The sequence below is a fragment of the Oncorhynchus tshawytscha genome, linkage group LG28 (assembly GCF_018296145.1).
Source record: "Oncorhynchus tshawytscha isolate Ot180627B linkage group LG28, Otsh_v2.0, whole genome shotgun sequence".
Lineage (NCBI taxonomy): Eukaryota > Metazoa > Chordata > Actinopteri > Salmoniformes > Salmonidae > Oncorhynchus > Oncorhynchus tshawytscha.
The window spans coordinates 43,593,788-43,613,835 of record NC_056456.1 but is presented as its reverse complement, the minus strand read 5'-3'; the positions used below and the strand labels follow the sequence as shown (position 1 = coordinate 43,613,835).

Here is a 20,048-nt window from a genome sequence, read left to right as displayed (position 1 = left end):
GGGGAAACAGGGACGTTCATCCCTCTTCCTTACTGTGTTGTTTGCCCAGACCTTTGGGTGAGGGATTTAACATGTGTAACATCCTGTGTGTACTGTATGTAACATCCTGTGTATACAAAATGGAATATGGAATAGCCTTCATTTCTCAGAACAAGAATAGACTGACGAGTTTCAGAAGAAAGGTCTTTGTTTCTGGCCATTTTGAGCCTGTAATCGAACCCACAAATGCTGATGCTCCGGATACTCAACTAGTCTAAAGAAGGACAGTTTTATAGCTTCTTTAATCAGAACAACAGTTTTCAGCTGTGCTAACATAATTGCAAAAGGGTTTTCTAATGATCAATTAGCCTTTTCAAATTATAAACTTGGATTAGCTAACACAACGTGCCATTGGAACACAGGAGTGATGGTTGCTGATAATGGGCCTCTGTACGCCTATGTAGATATTCCATTAAAAATCTGCCGTTTCCAGCTTCAATAGTCATTTACTTTTACAATGTCTACACTGTATTTCTGATCAATTTGATGTTATTTTAAAATGGACAAAAAAATGTGCTTTTCTTTCAAAACCTGGACATTTCCAAGTGACCCCAAACCTTTGAATGGTAGTGTGTGTGAATGGTAGTGTGTGTGTGTGTGTGTGTGTGTGTGTGTGTGTGTGTGTGTGTGTGTGTGTGTGTGTGTGTGTGTGCGTGTGTGTACCTGATAGAGCGCCACACAGAAGAGGAGGAGCATCATGTAGATGATCTTATACATGACCATGCGTCCCTCGAAGCTAACGAAGAAGAACATCCCTCCACAGATATAGATCCAGTATTTCACCAGCATCTCCATCACCATGTTCCCCAGAACCTGCATGATGTCCTGCTCCCCTCCTTCCTCATCCTCCTCTTCCTCTATAAACAAGGTACCAGACAGGAGGTACTGGGTAAGTGGTCCTACATGATGAATTGTACGTCAATTATAGCAGTGTGGACAACAGGATGTAAATGATAGCAGTGTGGACAACATGATGTAAATGATAGCCGTGTGGACAACAGGATGTAAATGATAGCAGTGTGGACAACAGGATGTAAATGATAGCAGTGTGGACAACAGGATGTAGTATGTAAATGATAGCAGTGTGGATAACAGGATGTAAATGATAGCAGTGTGGACAACAGGATGTAAATGATAGCAGTGTGGACAACAGGATGTAAATGATAGCCGTGTGGACAACAGGATGTAGTATGTAAATGATAGCAGTGTGGACAACAGGATGTAAATGATAGCAGTGTGGACAACAGGATGTAAATGATAGCAGTGTGGACAACAGGATGTAAATGATAGCGGTGTGGATAACAGGATGTAAATGATAGCCGTGTGGACAACAGGATGTAAATGATAGCAGTGTGGACAACAGGATGTAAATGATAGCAGTGTGGACAACAGGATGTAGTATGTAAATGATAGCAGTGTGGATAACAGGATGTAAATGATAGTGGTGTGGATAACAGGATGTAAATGATAGCCGTGTGGACAACAGGATGTAAATGATAGCCGTGTGGACGACAGGATGTAAATGATAGCAGTGTGGACAACAGGATGTAAATGATAGCAGTGTGGACAACAGGATGTAAATGATAGCAGTGTGGATAACAGGATGTAAATGATAGCAGTGTGGACAACATGATGTAAATGATAGCAGTGTGGACAACAGGATGTAAATGATAGCGGTGTGGATAACAGTATGTAAATGATAGCAGTGTGGACAACAGGATGTAAATGATAGCGGTGTGGATAACAGGATGTAAATGATAGCAGTGTGGATAACAGTATGTAAATGATAGCAGTGTGGACAACAGGATGTAAATGATAGCGGTGTGGATAACAGGATGTAAATGATAGCAGTGTGGATAACAGTATGTAAATGATAGCAGTGTGGACAAAAGGATGTAGTATGTAAATGATAGCAGTGTGGACAACAGGATGTAAATGATAGCGGTGTGGATAACATGATGTAAATGATAGCCGTGTGGACAACAGGATGTAAATGATAGCCGTGTGGACGACAGGATGTAAATGATAGCAGTGTGGACAACAGGATGTAGTATGTAAATGATAGCAGTGTGGACAACAGGATGTAAATGATAGCGGTGTGGATAACAGGATGTAAATGATAGCAGTGTGGACAACAGGATGTAAATGATAGCAGTGTGGATAACAGGATGTAAATGATAGCCGTGTGGACAACAAGATGTAAATGATAGCAGTGTGGACAACAGGATGTAAATGATAGCGGTGTGGATAACAGGATGTAAATGATAGCAGTGTGGATAACAGTATGTAAATGATAGCAGTGTGGACAAAAGGATGTAGTATGTAAATGATAGCAGTGTGGACAACAGGATGTAAATGATAGCGGTGTGGATAACATGATGTAAATGATAGCCGTGTGGACAACCCAGGTTTGAACCCAGTCGGTCACACATGATAAAAACAGTATGTTGTTGAGCAGCTGTGATATTGGTTCTGACCCTTCTTCTTCTTGGGTTGGTTATCCACATGTACGTCAGTGAGTACAACAGCCTCTTCTCTCTGCTCCTCCTGTCTCTCTGTCAGAGTCTGTATCAGCAACAGCCAAAAGCTCAACAGGCATAGGATCTAGAGACAGACAACAGACATCATTACTGACACAGGAAGAACAGAAAACAGAGATCATTACTGACACAGGAAGTACAGACAGCAGACATCATCACTGGCACAGGACGTACAGACAACAGACATCATTATAGCATCTCTACCCGTTTACTCAGAACAGTTCTGTCTCTACCCGTTTACCTTGGAACCCAGCTGCCTGAAGGGCACGTCCATCTTGAGGAAGAGTCCAGGTACGGGCTCCAGCAGCTCAAAGCTCCAGATGTACTGCAGCACAATGAGCAGGTTCCCGTAGAGCACCATGAAGGGAGAGGTTAGCATGGTGTAACGACGACGGTCCCTCACCATCCACAACATGCACGACCACATCAGGAACACAAACGTCAGCCAGCTAACATACGTGATGCTCCACGCCTGGGGAGGGAGAGACAGAAAGAGAGAGAGAGGGGGGGGGGATAACAGAGAGAAGATCCAGATCTCAGGGAATCAGATCAAAGTTCTCAATTGGTACAAAATATATACTGTACACACTACAATTAATTAGGTTTAAAAATAAGCTCAACTGGACACCTTAATGAGGCAGTGAATGAACTGAGAGAGAAAGCACGCAGGGCATTCTACAGCATTAAAAAGCATCATTAAAATTGAAATACCTATTAAAATTTGGCTAAAACTAATTGAATGTGTCATTGAACCAATTGTACTTTATGGCAGCGAGGTGTGGGGTCCACTTGCAAAACAAGATTTCATCAAATGGGGCAAACACCCCATTGAAACCCTGCATGCAGAGTTCTGTAAGATTCTCCTACATGTCCAGAGGAAAACTACTAACAATACATGCAGGGCAGAATTAGGCCAATAACCACTAATAATAAAAACTCAAAAAAGAGCAATTCAGTTTTGGAAACATCTAAAATACAGTGACCCCCCCTCATATCACTACCAAGCCCTGCAATGCCAAGAGCTGGGCAAAGAAGAGTCCCCTCATCCAGCTTGTCCTGGGACTGAGTTCACAAAGCTGTTCTACTAACACACTGAAGTCTCAGGACCAGAACATCCAATCAATCAGGATAAACCAAATTACAACACAGTCAAAACAAAACTATATAGCTTATTGGGAAACACAAGCACAAACACAAAGCAAAATGCAGTGCTATCTGGCCCTAAATAGACAGTACACCGTGGCTAAATATTTGACCATGGTTACTGATCAAAAGGACCGCTACCTCCGCCTTTGTGCAAGGAGGAGCAGGAGGAGCACTGCCAGAGCCCTGCAAAATTTCCTCCAGAGGCCACAAATGTGCATGTGTCTGCTCAAACGGTCAGAAACGGACTCCGTGAGGGTGGTATGAGGGCCCGACGTCCACAGGTGGGGGTTGTGCTTACCGCCCAACACCGTGCAGGACGTTTGGCATTTGCCAGAGAACACCAAGATTGGCAAATTTGCCACTGGCGCCCTGTGCTCTTCACAGATGAAAGCAGGTTCACACTGAGCACATGTGACAGAGTCTGGAGACGCCGTGGAGAACGTTCTGCTGCCTGCAACATCCTCCAGCATGACCGGTTTGGCGGTGGGTCAGTCATGGTGTGGGGTGGCATTTCTTTGGGGGGCCGCACAGCCCTCCATGCGCTCGCCAGAGGTAGCCTGACTGCCATCAGGTACCGAGATGAGAGCCAGTTTCATCATAGTGCTTGATGGTTTTTGCGACTGCACTTGAAGAAACTTTCAAAGTTCTTGACATTTTCCGGATTGACTGACCTTCACGTCTTAAAGTAATGATGGACTGTCGTTTCTCTTTGCTTATTTGAGCTGTTCTTGCCATAATATGGACATGGTCTTTTACCAAATAGGGCAATCTTCTGTATACCACCCCTACCTTGTTACAACACAACTGATTGGCTCAAACGCATTAAGAAGGAAAGCAATTCCACAAATTAACTTTTAACAAGCCACACCAGTTAATTGAAATACATTCCAGGTGACTACCTCATGAAGCTGGTTGAGAGAATGCCAAGAGTCTCTAACACTTTTTTGGTTACTACATGATTCCATATGTGTTATTTCATAGTTTTGATGTCTTTGACTATTATTCTACAATGTATAAAATAGTAAAAATAAAGAAAAACTCTGGAATGAGTAGGTGTGTCCACACTTCTGACTGTACTTCCATACATGTTTTAAACTGGGACCTTCAGATGAGTTTTGTGAGGCAGTTGGGAGTCCTAGAGCAAAACATGACGTGTTCATCAGAGTCTCATCTTTCCGTAATAGTTTCTAGCCCAAACGGTTTGGATGCTACAGACATTTGAGAGAAGACTGATTTTTTTGGGATGTCTCCTGGTCTGACAAATAATTAATTAAATAATTAGTTACAATAAATTTAGAACACAAAATGTTCACCTGAAAGCTTTTGGACATCGGAGAAATATTTGAGGGAATCCTATTTTAGTCATAAAAAGATACTCATATGATAGGTAAGATGTAGAAAACCTGCAGAGAGCCTTTCCTACTGACAATCTCTTAGAAGAAAAGATAAACTATAAAATATAAATTGGAACGTTAAAAACATAAAAATAACTGATATTGACACAAGATGAAGTGTTGGAATATAACGAATGAAAATCTATACTTAATCCAGTATAAATTAATATATATAATTTATTATACAAAAGAAAAAAATCTAAGGCACAATGGCAGATTAATGCCTCAAGTGTACTAACAGTGACTCAATAAAAAAATTAGAAAGGCAGAGTTAGAAAGATGTCTCTCAATAATTCATGCCTTCTGGGATATAAAGTCCAATAGTTATGGGCGGAGTTAGAAAGATGTCTCTCAATAATTCATGCCTTCTGGGATATAAAGTCCAATAGTTATGGGCGGAGTTAGAAAGATGTCTCTCAATAATTCATGCCTTCTGGGATATAAAGTCCAATAGTTATGGGCGGAGTTAGAAAGATGTCTCTCAATAATTCATGCCTTCTGGGATATAAAGTCCAATAGTTATGGGCGGAGTTAGAAAGATGTCTCTCAATAATTCATGCCTTCTGGGATATAAAGTCCAATAGTTATGAGTTAGAAGTTTTACGATGTAAGTTTACTTTTAATGTGTCCATCTGCATATTTCAAGACTTGGCACATGAGGGTGCGGTGAGATACCCCGATGGATTGGACATATATTATATCCTTCTCTTATATCGCAGACGCTATTACTTAAATACTGGAAGTCAAATGATAGTAAAGAGAACGGAAGAATAAAAGGCTTTATTATTTGAAGGTTGATAGAAATCTGGCTACAGACAGAAACATAGAGAGTCTTACAAGCATTAGAAACAAGGTGTTGGATATGGAAGGAACGTGGGTCTGAGCCGGAATTCATTCATGTTAGTTGAAATGTACACTACATGGCCAAAAGGCTCGTCAAACATCTCATTCCAACATCATGGGCATTAATATGGAGTTTGTGCCTCCATTGCTGCTATAAAAGCCTCCACTCTTCTGGGAAGACTTTCCACTAGATGTTGGAACATTGCTGCTATAACAGTCTCCACTCTTCTGGGAAGGCTTTCCACTAGATGTTGGAACATTGCTGCTATAACAGCCCCCACTCTTCAGGGAAGACTTTCCACTAGATGTTGGAACATTGCTGCTATAACAGCCTCCACTCTTCTGGGAAGGCTTTCCACTAGATGATGGAACATTACTGCAAGGACTTGCTTCCATTCAACCACAAGAGCACCTCCCGACGAACAGTTCTTGTGCTGACGTTGCTTCCAGAGGCAGTTTGGAACTCTGTAGTAAGTGTTGCAACCGAGGACAACTGATTTTTACATGCTTTAGCACTCGGCAGTCCCGTTCTGTGAGCTGGTGTGGCCTACCACTTTGTGGCTGAGCCGTTGTTGCTCCTAGACATTGCCACTTCACAATAACAGCACTTACAGTCGACCGGGGGCAGCTCCAGCAGGGCAAAAATGTTACAAACTGACTTGTTGGAAAGGTGGAATACTATGAACGAGCCGCGTTGAAAAGTCACTGAGCTCTTCGGTACGGACCACTCTACTGCCGATGTTTGTCTATGGAGATTGCATGGATGTTTGTCTATGGAGATTGCATGGCGGTGTGCTGAATTTTATACACCTGTCAGCATTGGGCGTGACTGAAATAGCGAATCCACAAATCTGAAGTGATGTCCACATACTTTTTCTTTTTTTTTTTGTAGTTGTTTATGTCTATGTCTATGTATGTCTATGTATGTTTATGTCTATGTATGTCTATGTATGTTTATGTCTGTTTGTTTATGTCTATGTATGTTTATGTTTGTTTATGTCTATGTTTGTTTATGTCTATGTATGTCTATGTATGTTTATGTCTGTTTGTTTATGTCTATGTATGTTTATGTTTGTTTATGTCTATGTTTGTTTATGTCTATGTTTGTTTATGTCTATGTTTGTTTATGTCTATGTATGTCTATGTATGTTTATGTCTGTTTGTTTATGTCTATGTATGTCTATGTTTGTTTATGTCTATGTATGTCTATGTATGTTTATGTCTATGTATGTCTATGTATGTTTATGTCTGTTTGTTTATGTCTATGTATGTTTATGTCTATGTATGTCTATGTTTGTTTATGTCTATGTATGTCTATGTATGTTTATGTCTATGTATGTCTATGTATGTTTATGTCTGTTTGTTTATGTCTATGTATGTTTATGTCTATGTATGTCTATGTTTGTTTATGTCTATGTATGTCTATGTATGTTTATGTCTATTTATGTTTATGTATGTTTATGTTTATGTATGTTTATGTCTATGTATGTTTATGTCTATGTATGTTTATGTATGTTTATGTATGTTTATGTCTATGTATGTTTATGTATGTCTATGTATGTTTATGTCTATGTATGTTTATGTCTATGTATGTTTATGTATGTCTATGTCTATGTATGTTTATGTCTATGTATGTTTATGTCTATGTATGTCTATGTCTATGTATGTTTATGTCTATGTATGTTTATATCTATGTATGTTTATATCTATGTATGTTTATGTATGTCTATGTCTATGTATGTTTATGTCTATGTATGTTTATGTATGTTTATGTCTATGTATGTTTATGTCTATGTATGTCTATGTCTATGTATGTTTATGTCTATGTATGTTTATGTATGTCTATGTATGTTTATGTCTATGTATGTTTATGTATGTTTATGTATGTCTATGTCTATGTATGTTTATGTCTATGTATGTTTATGTCTATGTATGTTTATGTCTATTTATGTCTATGTATGTTTATGTATGTCTATGTATGTTTATGTCTATTTATGTCTATGTATGTTTATGTATGTCTATGTATGTTTATGTCTATTTATGTCTATGTATGTTTATGTATGTCTATGTATGTTTATGTTTGTTTATGTCTATGTCTATGTATGTTTATGTCTATGTATGTCTATGTCTATGTATGTTTATATCTATGTATGTTTATGTCTATTTATGTCTATGTATGTTTATGTATGTCTATGTCTATGTATGTTTATGTCTATGTATGTTTATGTCTATGTATGTTTATGTCTATGTATGTCTATGTATGTCTATGTATGTTTATGTCTATGTATGTCTATGTATGTCTATGTATGTTTATGTCTATGTATGTTTATGTCTATGTATGTTTATGTATGTCTATGTCTATGTATGTTTATGTCTATGTATGTTTATGTCTATGTATGTCTATGTATGTTTATGTCTATGTATGTTTATGTCTATGTATGTCTATGTATGTTTATGTCTATGTATGTTTATGTATGTTTATGTCTATGTATGTCTATGTATGTTTATGTCTATGTATGTCTATGTATGTTTATGTCTATGTATGTTTATGTATGTTTATGTATGTCTATGTATGTCTATGTATGTCTATGTATGTTTATGTTTATGTATGTTTATGTCTATGTATGTTTATGTCTATGTATGTTTATGTCTATGTATGTTTATGTATGTTTATGTCTATGTATGTCTATGTATGTTTATGTCTATGTATGTCTATGTATGTTTATGTCTATGTATGTTTATGTCTATGTATGTTTATGTCTATGTATGTTTATGTTTATGTATGTTTATGTCTATGTATGTTTATGTCTATGTATGTTTATGTCTATGTATGTTTATGTCTATGTATGTCTATGTATGTTTATGTATGTTTATGTCTATGTATGTTTATGTCTATGTATGTCTATGTATGTTTATGTATGTATGTTTATGTCTATGTATGTTTATGTCTATTTATGTCTATGTATGTTTATGTATGTTTATGTCTATGTATGTTTATGTATGTTTATATCTATGTATGTTTATATCTATGTATATGTCTATGTATGTTTATGTCTATGTATGTTTATGTATGTTTATGTATGTTTATGTATGTTTATGTCTATGTATGTCTATGTATGTTTATGTCTATGTATGTCTATGTATGTTTATGTCTATGTATGTTTATGTATGTTTATGTCTATGTATGTTTATGTCTATGTATGTTTATGTCTATGTATGTCTATGTATGTCTATGTATGTTTATGTCTATGTATGTTTATGTCTATGTATGTTTATGTTTATGTATGTTTATGTTTATGTATGTTTATGTCTATGTATGTTTATGTCTATGTATGTTTATGTATGTCTATGTATGTTTATGTCTATGTATGTTTATGTCTATGTATGTTTATGTCTATGTATGTTTATATCTATGTATGTTTATGTCTATGTATGTTTATGTCTATGTATGTCTATGTATGTTTATGTCTATGTATGTTTATGTCTATGTATGTCTATGTATGTTTATGTCTATGTATGTTTATGTATGTTTATGTATGTTTATGTATGTTTATGTATATGTATGTTTATGTATGTTTATGTATGTTTATGTCTATGTATGTTTATGTATGTTTATGTCTATGTATGTTTATGTCTATGTATGTCTATGTATGTTTATGTTTGTGTATGTTTATGTATGTTTATGTCTATGTATGTCTATGTATGTTTATGTCTATGTATGTTTATGTATGTTTATGTCTATGTATGTTTATGTCTATGTATGTTTATGTCTATGTATGTTTATGTATGTTTATGTCTATGTATGTCTATGTATGTCTATGTATGTCTATGTATGTTTATGTCTATGTATGTTTATGTATGTTTATGTATGTTTATGTCTATGTATGTCTATGTATGTTTATGTATGTTTATGTCTATGTATGTTTATGTCTATGTATGTCTATGTATGTTTATGTATGTTTATGTCTATGTATGTTTATGTATGTTTATGTATGTCTATGTATGTTTATGTATGTTTATGTCTATGTATGTTTATGTCTATGTATGTTTATGTCTATGTATGTTTATGTCTATGTATGTTTATGTCTATGTATGTTTATGTATGTTTATGTTTATGTATGTTTATGTCTATGTATGTTTATGTATGTTTATGTTTATGTATGTTTATGTCTATGTATGTTTGTATGTTTATGTATGTGTATGTTTATGTATGTTTATGTCTATGTATGTTTATGTATGTTTATGTATGTCTATGTATGTCTATGTATGTCTATGTATGTTTATGTCTATGTATGTTTATGTCTATGTATGTTTATGTATGTGTATGTTTATGTATGTGTATGTTTATGTATGTGTATGTTTATGTATGTGTATGTTTATGTATGTTTTTGTCTATGTATGTTTTTGTCTGTTGTAAAGAAAAAAGCAAATAACCACCAGAGTGGCGCAGCGGTCTAAGGTACTGCGATCCCAGGTTTGATCCCAGGCTGTATCACTGCCGGCCCTGACCGGGAGACCCATGAGGCAGCGCACAATTGGCCAGCGTCGTCCTGGTTAGAGGAGGGTTTGGCCCAGCGTCGTCCGGGTTAGAGGAGGGTTTGGCCCAGCGTCGTCCGGGTTAAGGGAGGGTTTGGCACAGCGTTGTCCGGGTTAGGGAGGGTTTGGCCCAGCGTCGTCCGGGTTAGGGAGGGTTTGGCCCAGCGTCGTCCGGGTTAGGGGAGGGTTTGGCCCAGCGTCGTCCGGGTTAGGGAGGGTTTGGCCCAGCGTCGTCCGGGTTAGGGAGGGTTTGGCCCAGCGTCGTCCGGGTTAGGGGAGGGTTTGGCCCAGCGTCGTCCGGGTTAGGGGAGGGCTTGGCAAGCTGACTTCGGTCGCCAGCTGTACGGTGTTTCACACTGGTGCAGCTGGCTTCCGGGTTAAGCGAACAGTGAGTTAAGAAGCAGTTCGACTTGGCAGGGTCGTGTTTTGTAGGACGCATGGCTCTCGACCTTCACCTCTCCCAAGTCCGTACGGGAGTTGCAGCGATGGGACAAGACTGTAACTACCAATTGTATATTGGGGTAAAAGTACAATAAAATAGATACAGTATATTGACATAAAAGACAATTATAAATAAAAAAGGTAAAAAATACTCAAATAAAATATCACGAAAAAAACTCTTATTGAAAGTTATTTTTTTATTATTAAAAAACTAAAATGTCCATTGTCTGAGCGTAAACAAGACCTCCCAGGAAACTTTCAAGGAACCAGAGTAAACCAGTGTTCACAGATCCTCCCTGCAAACGAAAAATAAACGTTTCCAGAACTGGCGAAATGTTCACTTCTGTTCTCAGAATGTTTAAAAAGACGTTCAGTTTATACCGTTCAGGAAACGTATAGCTTTGTTCCCACAACCAATGTGAAACCAAAAACGTACGTTCCCACAACTTTCAAGGAACCAAATGTGCTAGCTGGGAAGGCCTCAAAACCTCAATCTACAGTGACTCAAAACAAAAACATAGGTAGGCCTTCCTACAATCACGATCAAGAAAACAGTTCAGGTCATTTATTAGATGACAGGTGCTTTCTTTAGATGTGATGTGAGCACACACACCTCGCATGCACACACACACACACACACACACACACACACACACACACACACACACACACAGGTGCTTTCTTTCGCCTTGACGTGAGCACAGTCACCAGAGGGACCAGTCACGGTGTTTACTCACCATCATGGCTATGAGAGCACAGACATAGCTCTGCTTCATGATGAACCTGAACACGGTTACAACAGCATTCACTCTGCCCTCCTCCTCCTCCTGTTCCTCCTCCGCTCCCTCCATCCCAGAAGTCTCTTCTCGCAGGGTTGGACTGACGCCACACATTCCTTCATCCTTCTCTGTTTAGATAAAGACACACAGATACTTCATATAGTACAACACCTACAGTATATACAGGGTGATATAGTACAGTATATACAGGGTGATGTAGTACAGTATATACAGGGTGACATAGTACAGTATATACAGGAGATATAGTACAGTATATACAGGAGATATAGCACAATATATACAGGAGATATAGGGGTGATTTAGTACAGTATATTCAGGAGATATACGGTGATATAGTACAGTATATACAGGGTGATATAGTACAGTATATACAGGGTGACATAGTTCAGTATATACAGGGTGATATAGTACAGTATATACAGGGTGATATAGTATAGTATATACAGGGTGATGTAGTACAGTATATACAGGATGATATAGTACAGTATATACAGGAGATATAGGGTGATATAGTACAGTATACAGGATGATATAGTACAGTATATACAGGAGATATAGGGTGATATAGTACAGTATATATAGGGTTATGTACTACAGTCTATACAGGGTGATATATTACAGTATATACAGGGTGATATAGTACAGTATATACAGGAGATATAGGGGATATATTACAGTATATACAGGGTGATATAGTAGAGTACATACAGGGTGATATAATACAGAATATACAGGGTGATGTAGTACAGTATATACAGGGTGATATAGTACAGTATATACAGTATATACAGGGGATATAGTACAGTATATACAGGGTGATATAGTACAGTATATACAGGGTGATATATTACAGTATATACAGGGTGATATAGTACAGTATATACAGGGTGATATAGTACAGTATATACAGGAGATATAGGGTGATATAGTACAGTATATGCAGGGTGATATAGTACAGTATATACAGGGTGATATAGTACAGTATATACAGGGTGATATAGTACAGTATATACAGGAGATATGGGGTGATGTAGTACAGTATAAACATAGTAATATAATACAGTATATACAGGGTGATATAATACAGTATATACAGGGTGATATATTACAGTATATACAGGGTGATATAGTACAGTATATACAGGGTGATATAGTACAGTATATACAGGGTGATATAGTACAGTATATGCAGGGTGATATAGTACAGTATATACAGGGTGATATAGTACAGTATATACAGGGTGATATAGTACAGTATATACAGGAGATATAATACAGTATATACAGGGTGATATAATACAGTATATACAGGGTGATATAGTACAGTATATACAGGGTGATATAGTACAGTATATGCAGGGTGATATAGTACAGTATATACAGGGTGATATAGTACAGTATATACAGGAGATATGGGGTGATGTAGTACAGTATATATAGGGTAATATAGTACAGTATATACAGGGTGATGTAGAACAGTATAAACATAGTAATATAGTACAGTATATACAGGTGATATAGTACAGTATATACAGGGTGATATAGTACAGTATATACAGGGTGATATAGTACAGTATATACAGGGTGATATAGTACAGTATACAGGGTATAGGAGATATAGGGTGATGTAGTACAGTATATACAGTATATACATATAGTGATATAGTATATACAGGGTATAGTACAGTATATACAGGGTGATATAGTACAGTATATACAGGAGATATAGGGTGATATAGTACAGTATATACAGGATATATAGGGGGATATATTACAGTACATACAGGGTGATATAGTATAGAATATACAGGGTGATTTAGTACAGTATATACAGGATATATAGGGGATATATTACAGTACACACAGGGTGATATAGTATAGAATATACAGGGTGATTTAGTACAGTATATACAGGAGATATAGGGGATATAGTAGAGTATATACAGGGTGATGTAGTACAGTATATACAGGGTGACATAGTTCAGTATATACAGGGTGATATAGTACAGTATATACAGGTTGATGTAGTACAGTATATACAGGGTGATATAGTACAGTATATACAGGGTGATATAGTACAGAATATATAGGGTGATGTAGTACATTATATACAGGAGATATAGGGGTGATATTGTACAGTATATACAGGAAAAATAGAGTGATATATTACAGTATGCAACAGGGTGATATAGTACAGTATATACAGGGTGATATAGTTCAGTATATACAGGATATATAGAGTGATATAGTACAGTATATACAGGGTGATGTAGTACAGTATATACAGGAGATATAGGGGTGATATAGTACAGTATATACATGGTGATACAGTACAGTATATACAGGAGATATAGTAGAGTATATACAGGGTGATATAATACAGTACATACAGGGTGATATAGTATAGTATATACAGGGTGATGTAGTACAGTATATACAGGATGATATAGTGCAGTATATACAGGAGATATAGGGTGATAGAGTACAGTATACAGGATGATATAGTACAGTATATACAGGAGATATAGGGTGATATAGTACAGTATATATAGGGTTATATACTACAGTCTATACAGGGTGATATATTACAGTATATACAGGGTGATATAGTACAGTATATACAGTAGATATAGGGGATATATTACAGTATATACAGGGTGATATAGTAGAGTATATACAGGGTGATATAATACAGAATATACAGGGTGATGTAGTACAGTATAGGCAGGGTGATATAATACAGTATATACAGGGTGATATAGTACAGTATATACAGGGTGATATAGTACAGAATATATAGGGTGATGTAGTACATTATATACAGGAGATATAGGGGTGATATAGTACAGTATATACAGGAAAAATAGAGTGATATATTACAGTATACAAAGGGTGATATAGTACAGTATATACAGGGTGATGTAGTACAGTATATACAGGAGATATAGGGGTGATATAGTACAGTATATACAGGGTGATATAGTACAGTATATACAGGAGATATACGGTGATATAGTACAGTATATGCAGGGTGATATAGTACAGTATATACAGGAGATATAGTAGAGTATATACAGGGTGATATAGTACAGTATATACAGGGTGATATAGTATAGTATATACAGGGTGATGTAGTACAGTATATACAGGATGATATAGTACAGTATATACAGGAGATATAGGGTGATATAGTACAGTATACAGGATGATATAGTACAGTATATACAGGAGATATAGGGTGATATAGTACAGTATATATAGGGTTATGTACTACAGTCTATACAGGGTGATATATTACAGTATATACAGGAGATATAGCGGGATATATTACAGTATATACAGGGTGATATAGTAGAGTATATACAGGGTGATATAATACAGAATATACAGGATGATGTAGTACAGTATAAACATAGTAATATAATACAGTATATACAGGGTGATATAATACAGTATATACAGGGTGATATAGTACAGTATATGCAGGGTGATATAGTACAGTATATACAGGGTGATATAGTACAGTATATACAGGGTGATATAGTACAGTATATACAGGAGATATGGGGTGATGTAGTACAGTATATATAGGGTAATATAGTACAGTATATACAGGGTGATATAGTACAGTATATACATGAGATATAGGGTGATGTAGTACAGTATAAACATAGTAATATAGTACAGTATATACAGGGTGATATAGTACAGTATATACAGGGTGATATAGTACAGTATATGCAGGGTGATATAGTACAGTATATACAGGGTGATATAGTACAGTATATACAGGGTGATATAGTACAGTATATACAGGAGATATAGGGTGATGTAGTACAGTATATATAGGGTAATATAGTACAGTATATACAGGGTGACATAGTACAGTATATACAGGATATATAGAGTGATATTGTACAGTATATACAGGGTGATATATTACAGTATATACAGGGTGATATAGTACAGTATATACAGGGTGATATATTACAGTATATACAGGGTGATATAGTACAGTATATACAGGAGATATAGGGGGATATATTACAGTATATACAGGGTGATATAGTATAGAATATACAGGGTGATTTAGTACAGTATATACAGGAGATATAGGGGGATATAGTACAGTATATACAGGGTGATGTAGTACAGTATATACAGGGTGACATAGTTCAGTATATACAGGGTGATATAGTACAGTATATACAGGGTGATGTAGTACAGTATATACAGGGTGATATAGTACAGTATATACAGGGTGATATAGTACAGTATATACAGGGTGATGTAGTACAGTATATACAGGGTGACATAGTTCAGTATATACAGGGTGATATAGTACAGGATATATCGGAGAAAAGTGGGCATCCCAAATGGCAAATCTATTCCCTATATAATGCAGTACTTTTGACCAGGCCTCAGTTTACAAAAAAATGTCCTCCTTGCAGAAATAACTCTTAAAAAAAAAAAAAATTACATTATAAATTGTGCTGCCGATTATAATTTCACTCGTCCCATCTACTCGGCCTGTATATTTAAAATGTTGGGTTTGCTCACAGCACGTGTCTTGCGAGAATAGACTTTTGCCCCAGTGTTTGTACAGTAAAACTCACCTGTCATGTTATTGATTTGGTCCATTTCATACTGTGGGGTGGAGTACAGGTCCTGGTGGACCGGTCCATTTTCCACTGAGTCTAGGGTGGAGATGTAGTCAAAAGACGTCTCCTTGGACTTTGCAACCAACCCCTGTGGAACGACACAGCCACAATATGGACTATGGTTAGAGGTTTTCCTTGTCATGTGAACATTCATATGCATCATAGGCTGCGGTCCTCTCTAGCTCGGTTTGTAGAGCATGGTCCTCTGTAGCTCGGTTTGTAGAGCATGGTCCTCTGTAGCTCGGTTTGTAGAGCATGGTCCTCTGTAGCTCAGTTTGTAGAGCATGGTCCTCTCTAGCTCGGTTTGTAGAGCATGGTCCTCTGTAGCTCAGTTTGTAGAGCATGGTCCTCTCTAGCTCAGTTTGTAGAGCATGGTCCTCTGTAGCTCAGTTTGTAGAGCATGGTCCTCTGTAGCTCAGTTTGTAGAGCATGGTCCTCTGTAGCTCGGTTTGTAGAGCATGGTCCTCTGTAGCTCAGTTTGTAGAGCATGGTCCTCTCTAGCTCGGTTTGTAGAGCATGGTCCTCTGTAGCTCGGTTTGTAGAGCATGGTCCTCTCTAGCTCGGTTTGTAGAGCATGGTCCTCTGTAGCTCAGTTTGTAGAGCATGGTCCTCTGTAGCTCGGTTTGTAGAGCATGGTCCTCTCTAGCTCGGTTTGTAGAGCATGGTCCTCTGTAGCTCGGTTTGTAGAGCATGGTCCTCTGTAGCTCGGTTTGTAGAGCATGGTGCTCTGTAGCTCGGTTTGTAGAGCATGGTCCTCTGTAGCTCGGTTTGTAGAGCATGGTCCTCTGTAGCTCGGTTTGTAGAGCATGGTCCTCTCTAGCTCAGTTTGTAGAGCATGGTCCTCTCTAGCTCAGTTTGTAGAGCATGGTCCTCTCTAGCTCGGTTTGTAGAGCATGGTCCTCTGTAGCTCGTTTTGTAGAGCATGGTCCTCTGTAGCTCGGTTTGTAGAGCATGGTCCTCTGTAGCTCGGTTTGTAGAGCATGGTCCTCTGTAGCTCGGTTTGTAGAGCATGGTCCTCTGTAGCTCGGTTTGTAGAGCATGGTCCTCTGTAGCTCGGTTTGTAGAGCATGGTCCTCTGTAGCTCGGTTTGTAGAGCATGGTCCTCTGTAGCTCGGTTTGTAGAGCATGGTCCTCTGTAGCTCGGTTTGTAGAGCATGGTCCTCTGTAGCTCGGTTTGTAGAGCATGGTCCTCTGTAGCTCGGTTTGTAGAGCATGGTCCTCTGTAGCTCGGTTTGTAGAGCATGGTCCTCTGTAGCTCGGTTTGTAGAGCATGGTCCTCTGTAGCTCGGTTTGTAGAGCATGGTCCTCTGTAGCTCGGTTTGTAGAGCATGGTCCTCTGTAGCTCGGTTTGTAGAGCATGGTCCTCTGTAGCTCGGTTTGTAGAGCATGGTCCTCTCTAGCTCGGTTTGTAGAGCATGGTCCTCTGTAGCTCGGTTTGTAGAGCATGGTCCTCTGTAGCTCGGTTTGTAGAGCATGGTCCTCTGTAGCTCGGTTTGTAGAGCATGGTCCTCTGTAGCTCGGTTTGTAGAGCATGGTCCTCTGTAGCTCAGTTTGTAGAGCATGGTCCTCTGTAGCTCGGTTTGTAGAGCATGGTCCTCTGTAGCTCAGTTTGTAGAGCATGGTCCTCTGTAGCTCGGTTTGTAGAGCATGGTCCTCTGTAGCTCGGTTTGTAGAGCATGGTCCTCTGTAGCTCGGTTTGTAGAGCATGGTCCTCTGTAGCTCAGTTTGTAGAGCATGGTGCTTGCAACAGCAGGATAGTGGGTTTGATTCCAGGGACCACCCATATGTAAAAAATAATAATAATAATTAAAAGTACGCACGCATGACGGTAAATCGCTTTGCATCAAAGCCTCTGCTAAATGGCATATATTATATATCACACACTAAAGTATGTGGACACCCCTTCAAATTAGTGGATTCGGCTACTTCAGCTACATCAGTTGCTGACAGGTGTATAAAATCGAGAACACAGACATGCGATCTCCATAGACAAACATCGTCAGTAGAATGGCCTTACTACTGAAGAGCTCAGTGACTATCAACGTGGCACCGTCATTGGATGCCACCTTTCCAACCAGTCAGATCGTCATATTTCTGCCCCACTAGAGATCCCCCGGTCAACTGTAAGTGCTGTAATTGTGAAGTGGAAACAGCTCAGCCACGAAGTGGTAGGCTACACAAGCTCACAGAACTAATTCTGAAGTGCTGAAGTGTGTAAACATGGTCTGTTCTCGGTTGCAACACTCACTACAGAGTTCCAAACTCAGTGCAATAGAGATTGCATCATCTGTGGATCTATTGGGGCGGAATGCAAATTGGAGTGGGTCTAGGGTTTCTGGGATAATGGTGTTGATGTGAGCCATGACCAGCCTTTCAAAGCACTTCATTACTACAGACATGAGTGCTACGGGTCGGTAGTCATTCTGGCAGGTTACCTTAGTGTTCTTGGGCACAGGGACTATGGTGGTCTCCTTAAAACATGTTGGTAATACCGATTTAGTCAGAGACAGGTTGAAAATGTCAGTGAAGACATTTGACAGTTGATCAGCGCATGCTCGGAGTACACGTCCTGGTAATCCGTCTGGCCCTGCGGCTTTGTGAATGTTGACCTGTTTAAAGGTCTTACCCACTTCAGAGGCATATGAGAGATACCAGGGTGTTACCTACCTCAATAGGTTCCTGGAGCCAGAGGAGTATGAGAGATACCGGGGTGTTATCTACCTCTATAGGTTCCTGGAGCCAGAGGAGTATGAGAGATACCAGGGTGTTACCTACCTCTATAGGTTCCTGGAGCCAGAGGAGTATGAGAGATACCAGGGTGTTACCTACCTCTATAGGTTCCTGGAGCCAGAGGCGTATGAGAGATGCCAGGGTGTTACCTACCTCTATAGGTTCCTGGAGCCAGAGGTGTATGAGAGATACCAGGATGTTACCTACCTCTATAGGTTCCTGGAGCCAGAGGCGTATGAGAGATACCAGGGTGTTACCTACCTCTATAGGTTCCTGGAGCCAGAGGTGTATGAGAGATACCAGGATGTTACCTACCTCTATAGGTTCCTGGAGCCAGAGGCGTATGAGAGATACCAGGGTGTTACCTACCTCTATAGGTTCCTGGAGCCAGAGGAGTATGAGAGATACCAGGGTGTTACCTACCTCTATAGGTTCCTGGAGCCAGAGGCGTATGAGAGTGGCCAGGGTGTAGTACAGCAGCAGCAGCATAATGGGGTTAACAAAGTGGTGCCAGGCCAGATCAGGGTTAACTATCATCCTCCACGTGGAGGAGCAGTCAGTCTGGATGATGGATGAGATGCCGAACAGACTGGAGTGAGATGGATAGAGGGAGAGGGGGAGGTAGAGGGAGGGGGAGAGGGGAGGTAGAGGGGAGAGGGAGTAGTAGAGGGGGAGGTAGAGGGAGAGGGGGTGGTAGAGGGGGGTAGGTAGAGGAGAGGGAGAGGTAGAGGGAGAGGGGGAGAGGGGAGGGGGTGGTAGAGGGGGAGGTAAAGGGAGAGGGGAGGGGGTGGTAGAGGGGGAGGTAGAGGGAGAGGGAGAGCGAGAGGGGGTGGTAGAGGGAGAGGGAGAGGGGGAGGGAGAGTTAGAGAGGGAGGTAGAGGTAGAGGGAGAGGGGAGAGGGAGAGGGGGTAGGGGGAG

At 39.1% G+C, this 20,048-nt stretch overlaps 1 protein-coding gene across 1 annotated transcript in view; it reads right to left on the bottom strand.

Moving 5' to 3' along the window:
- Positions 1-18,397, bottom strand: part of LOC112226418 (piezo-type mechanosensitive ion channel component 2-like) — a 116,098-nt gene extending 97,701 nt beyond the window's left edge. The window contains exons 1-6 of the mRNA XM_042307884.1: positions 18,371-18,397; positions 16,356-16,488; positions 11,677-11,846; positions 2,821-3,051; positions 2,517-2,643; positions 703-890 (exon numbers count right to left, since the gene is read on the bottom strand). Of these exons, the coding sequence (XP_042163818.1) occupies positions 703-890; positions 2,517-2,643; positions 2,821-3,051; positions 11,677-11,846; positions 16,356-16,488; positions 18,371-18,397 (876 nt within the window). The remainder of the gene's footprint in view (positions 1-702; positions 891-2,516; positions 2,644-2,820; positions 3,052-11,676; positions 11,847-16,355; positions 16,489-18,370) is intronic.
- Between the last annotated feature and the right edge of the window lie 1,651 nt (positions 18,398-20,048).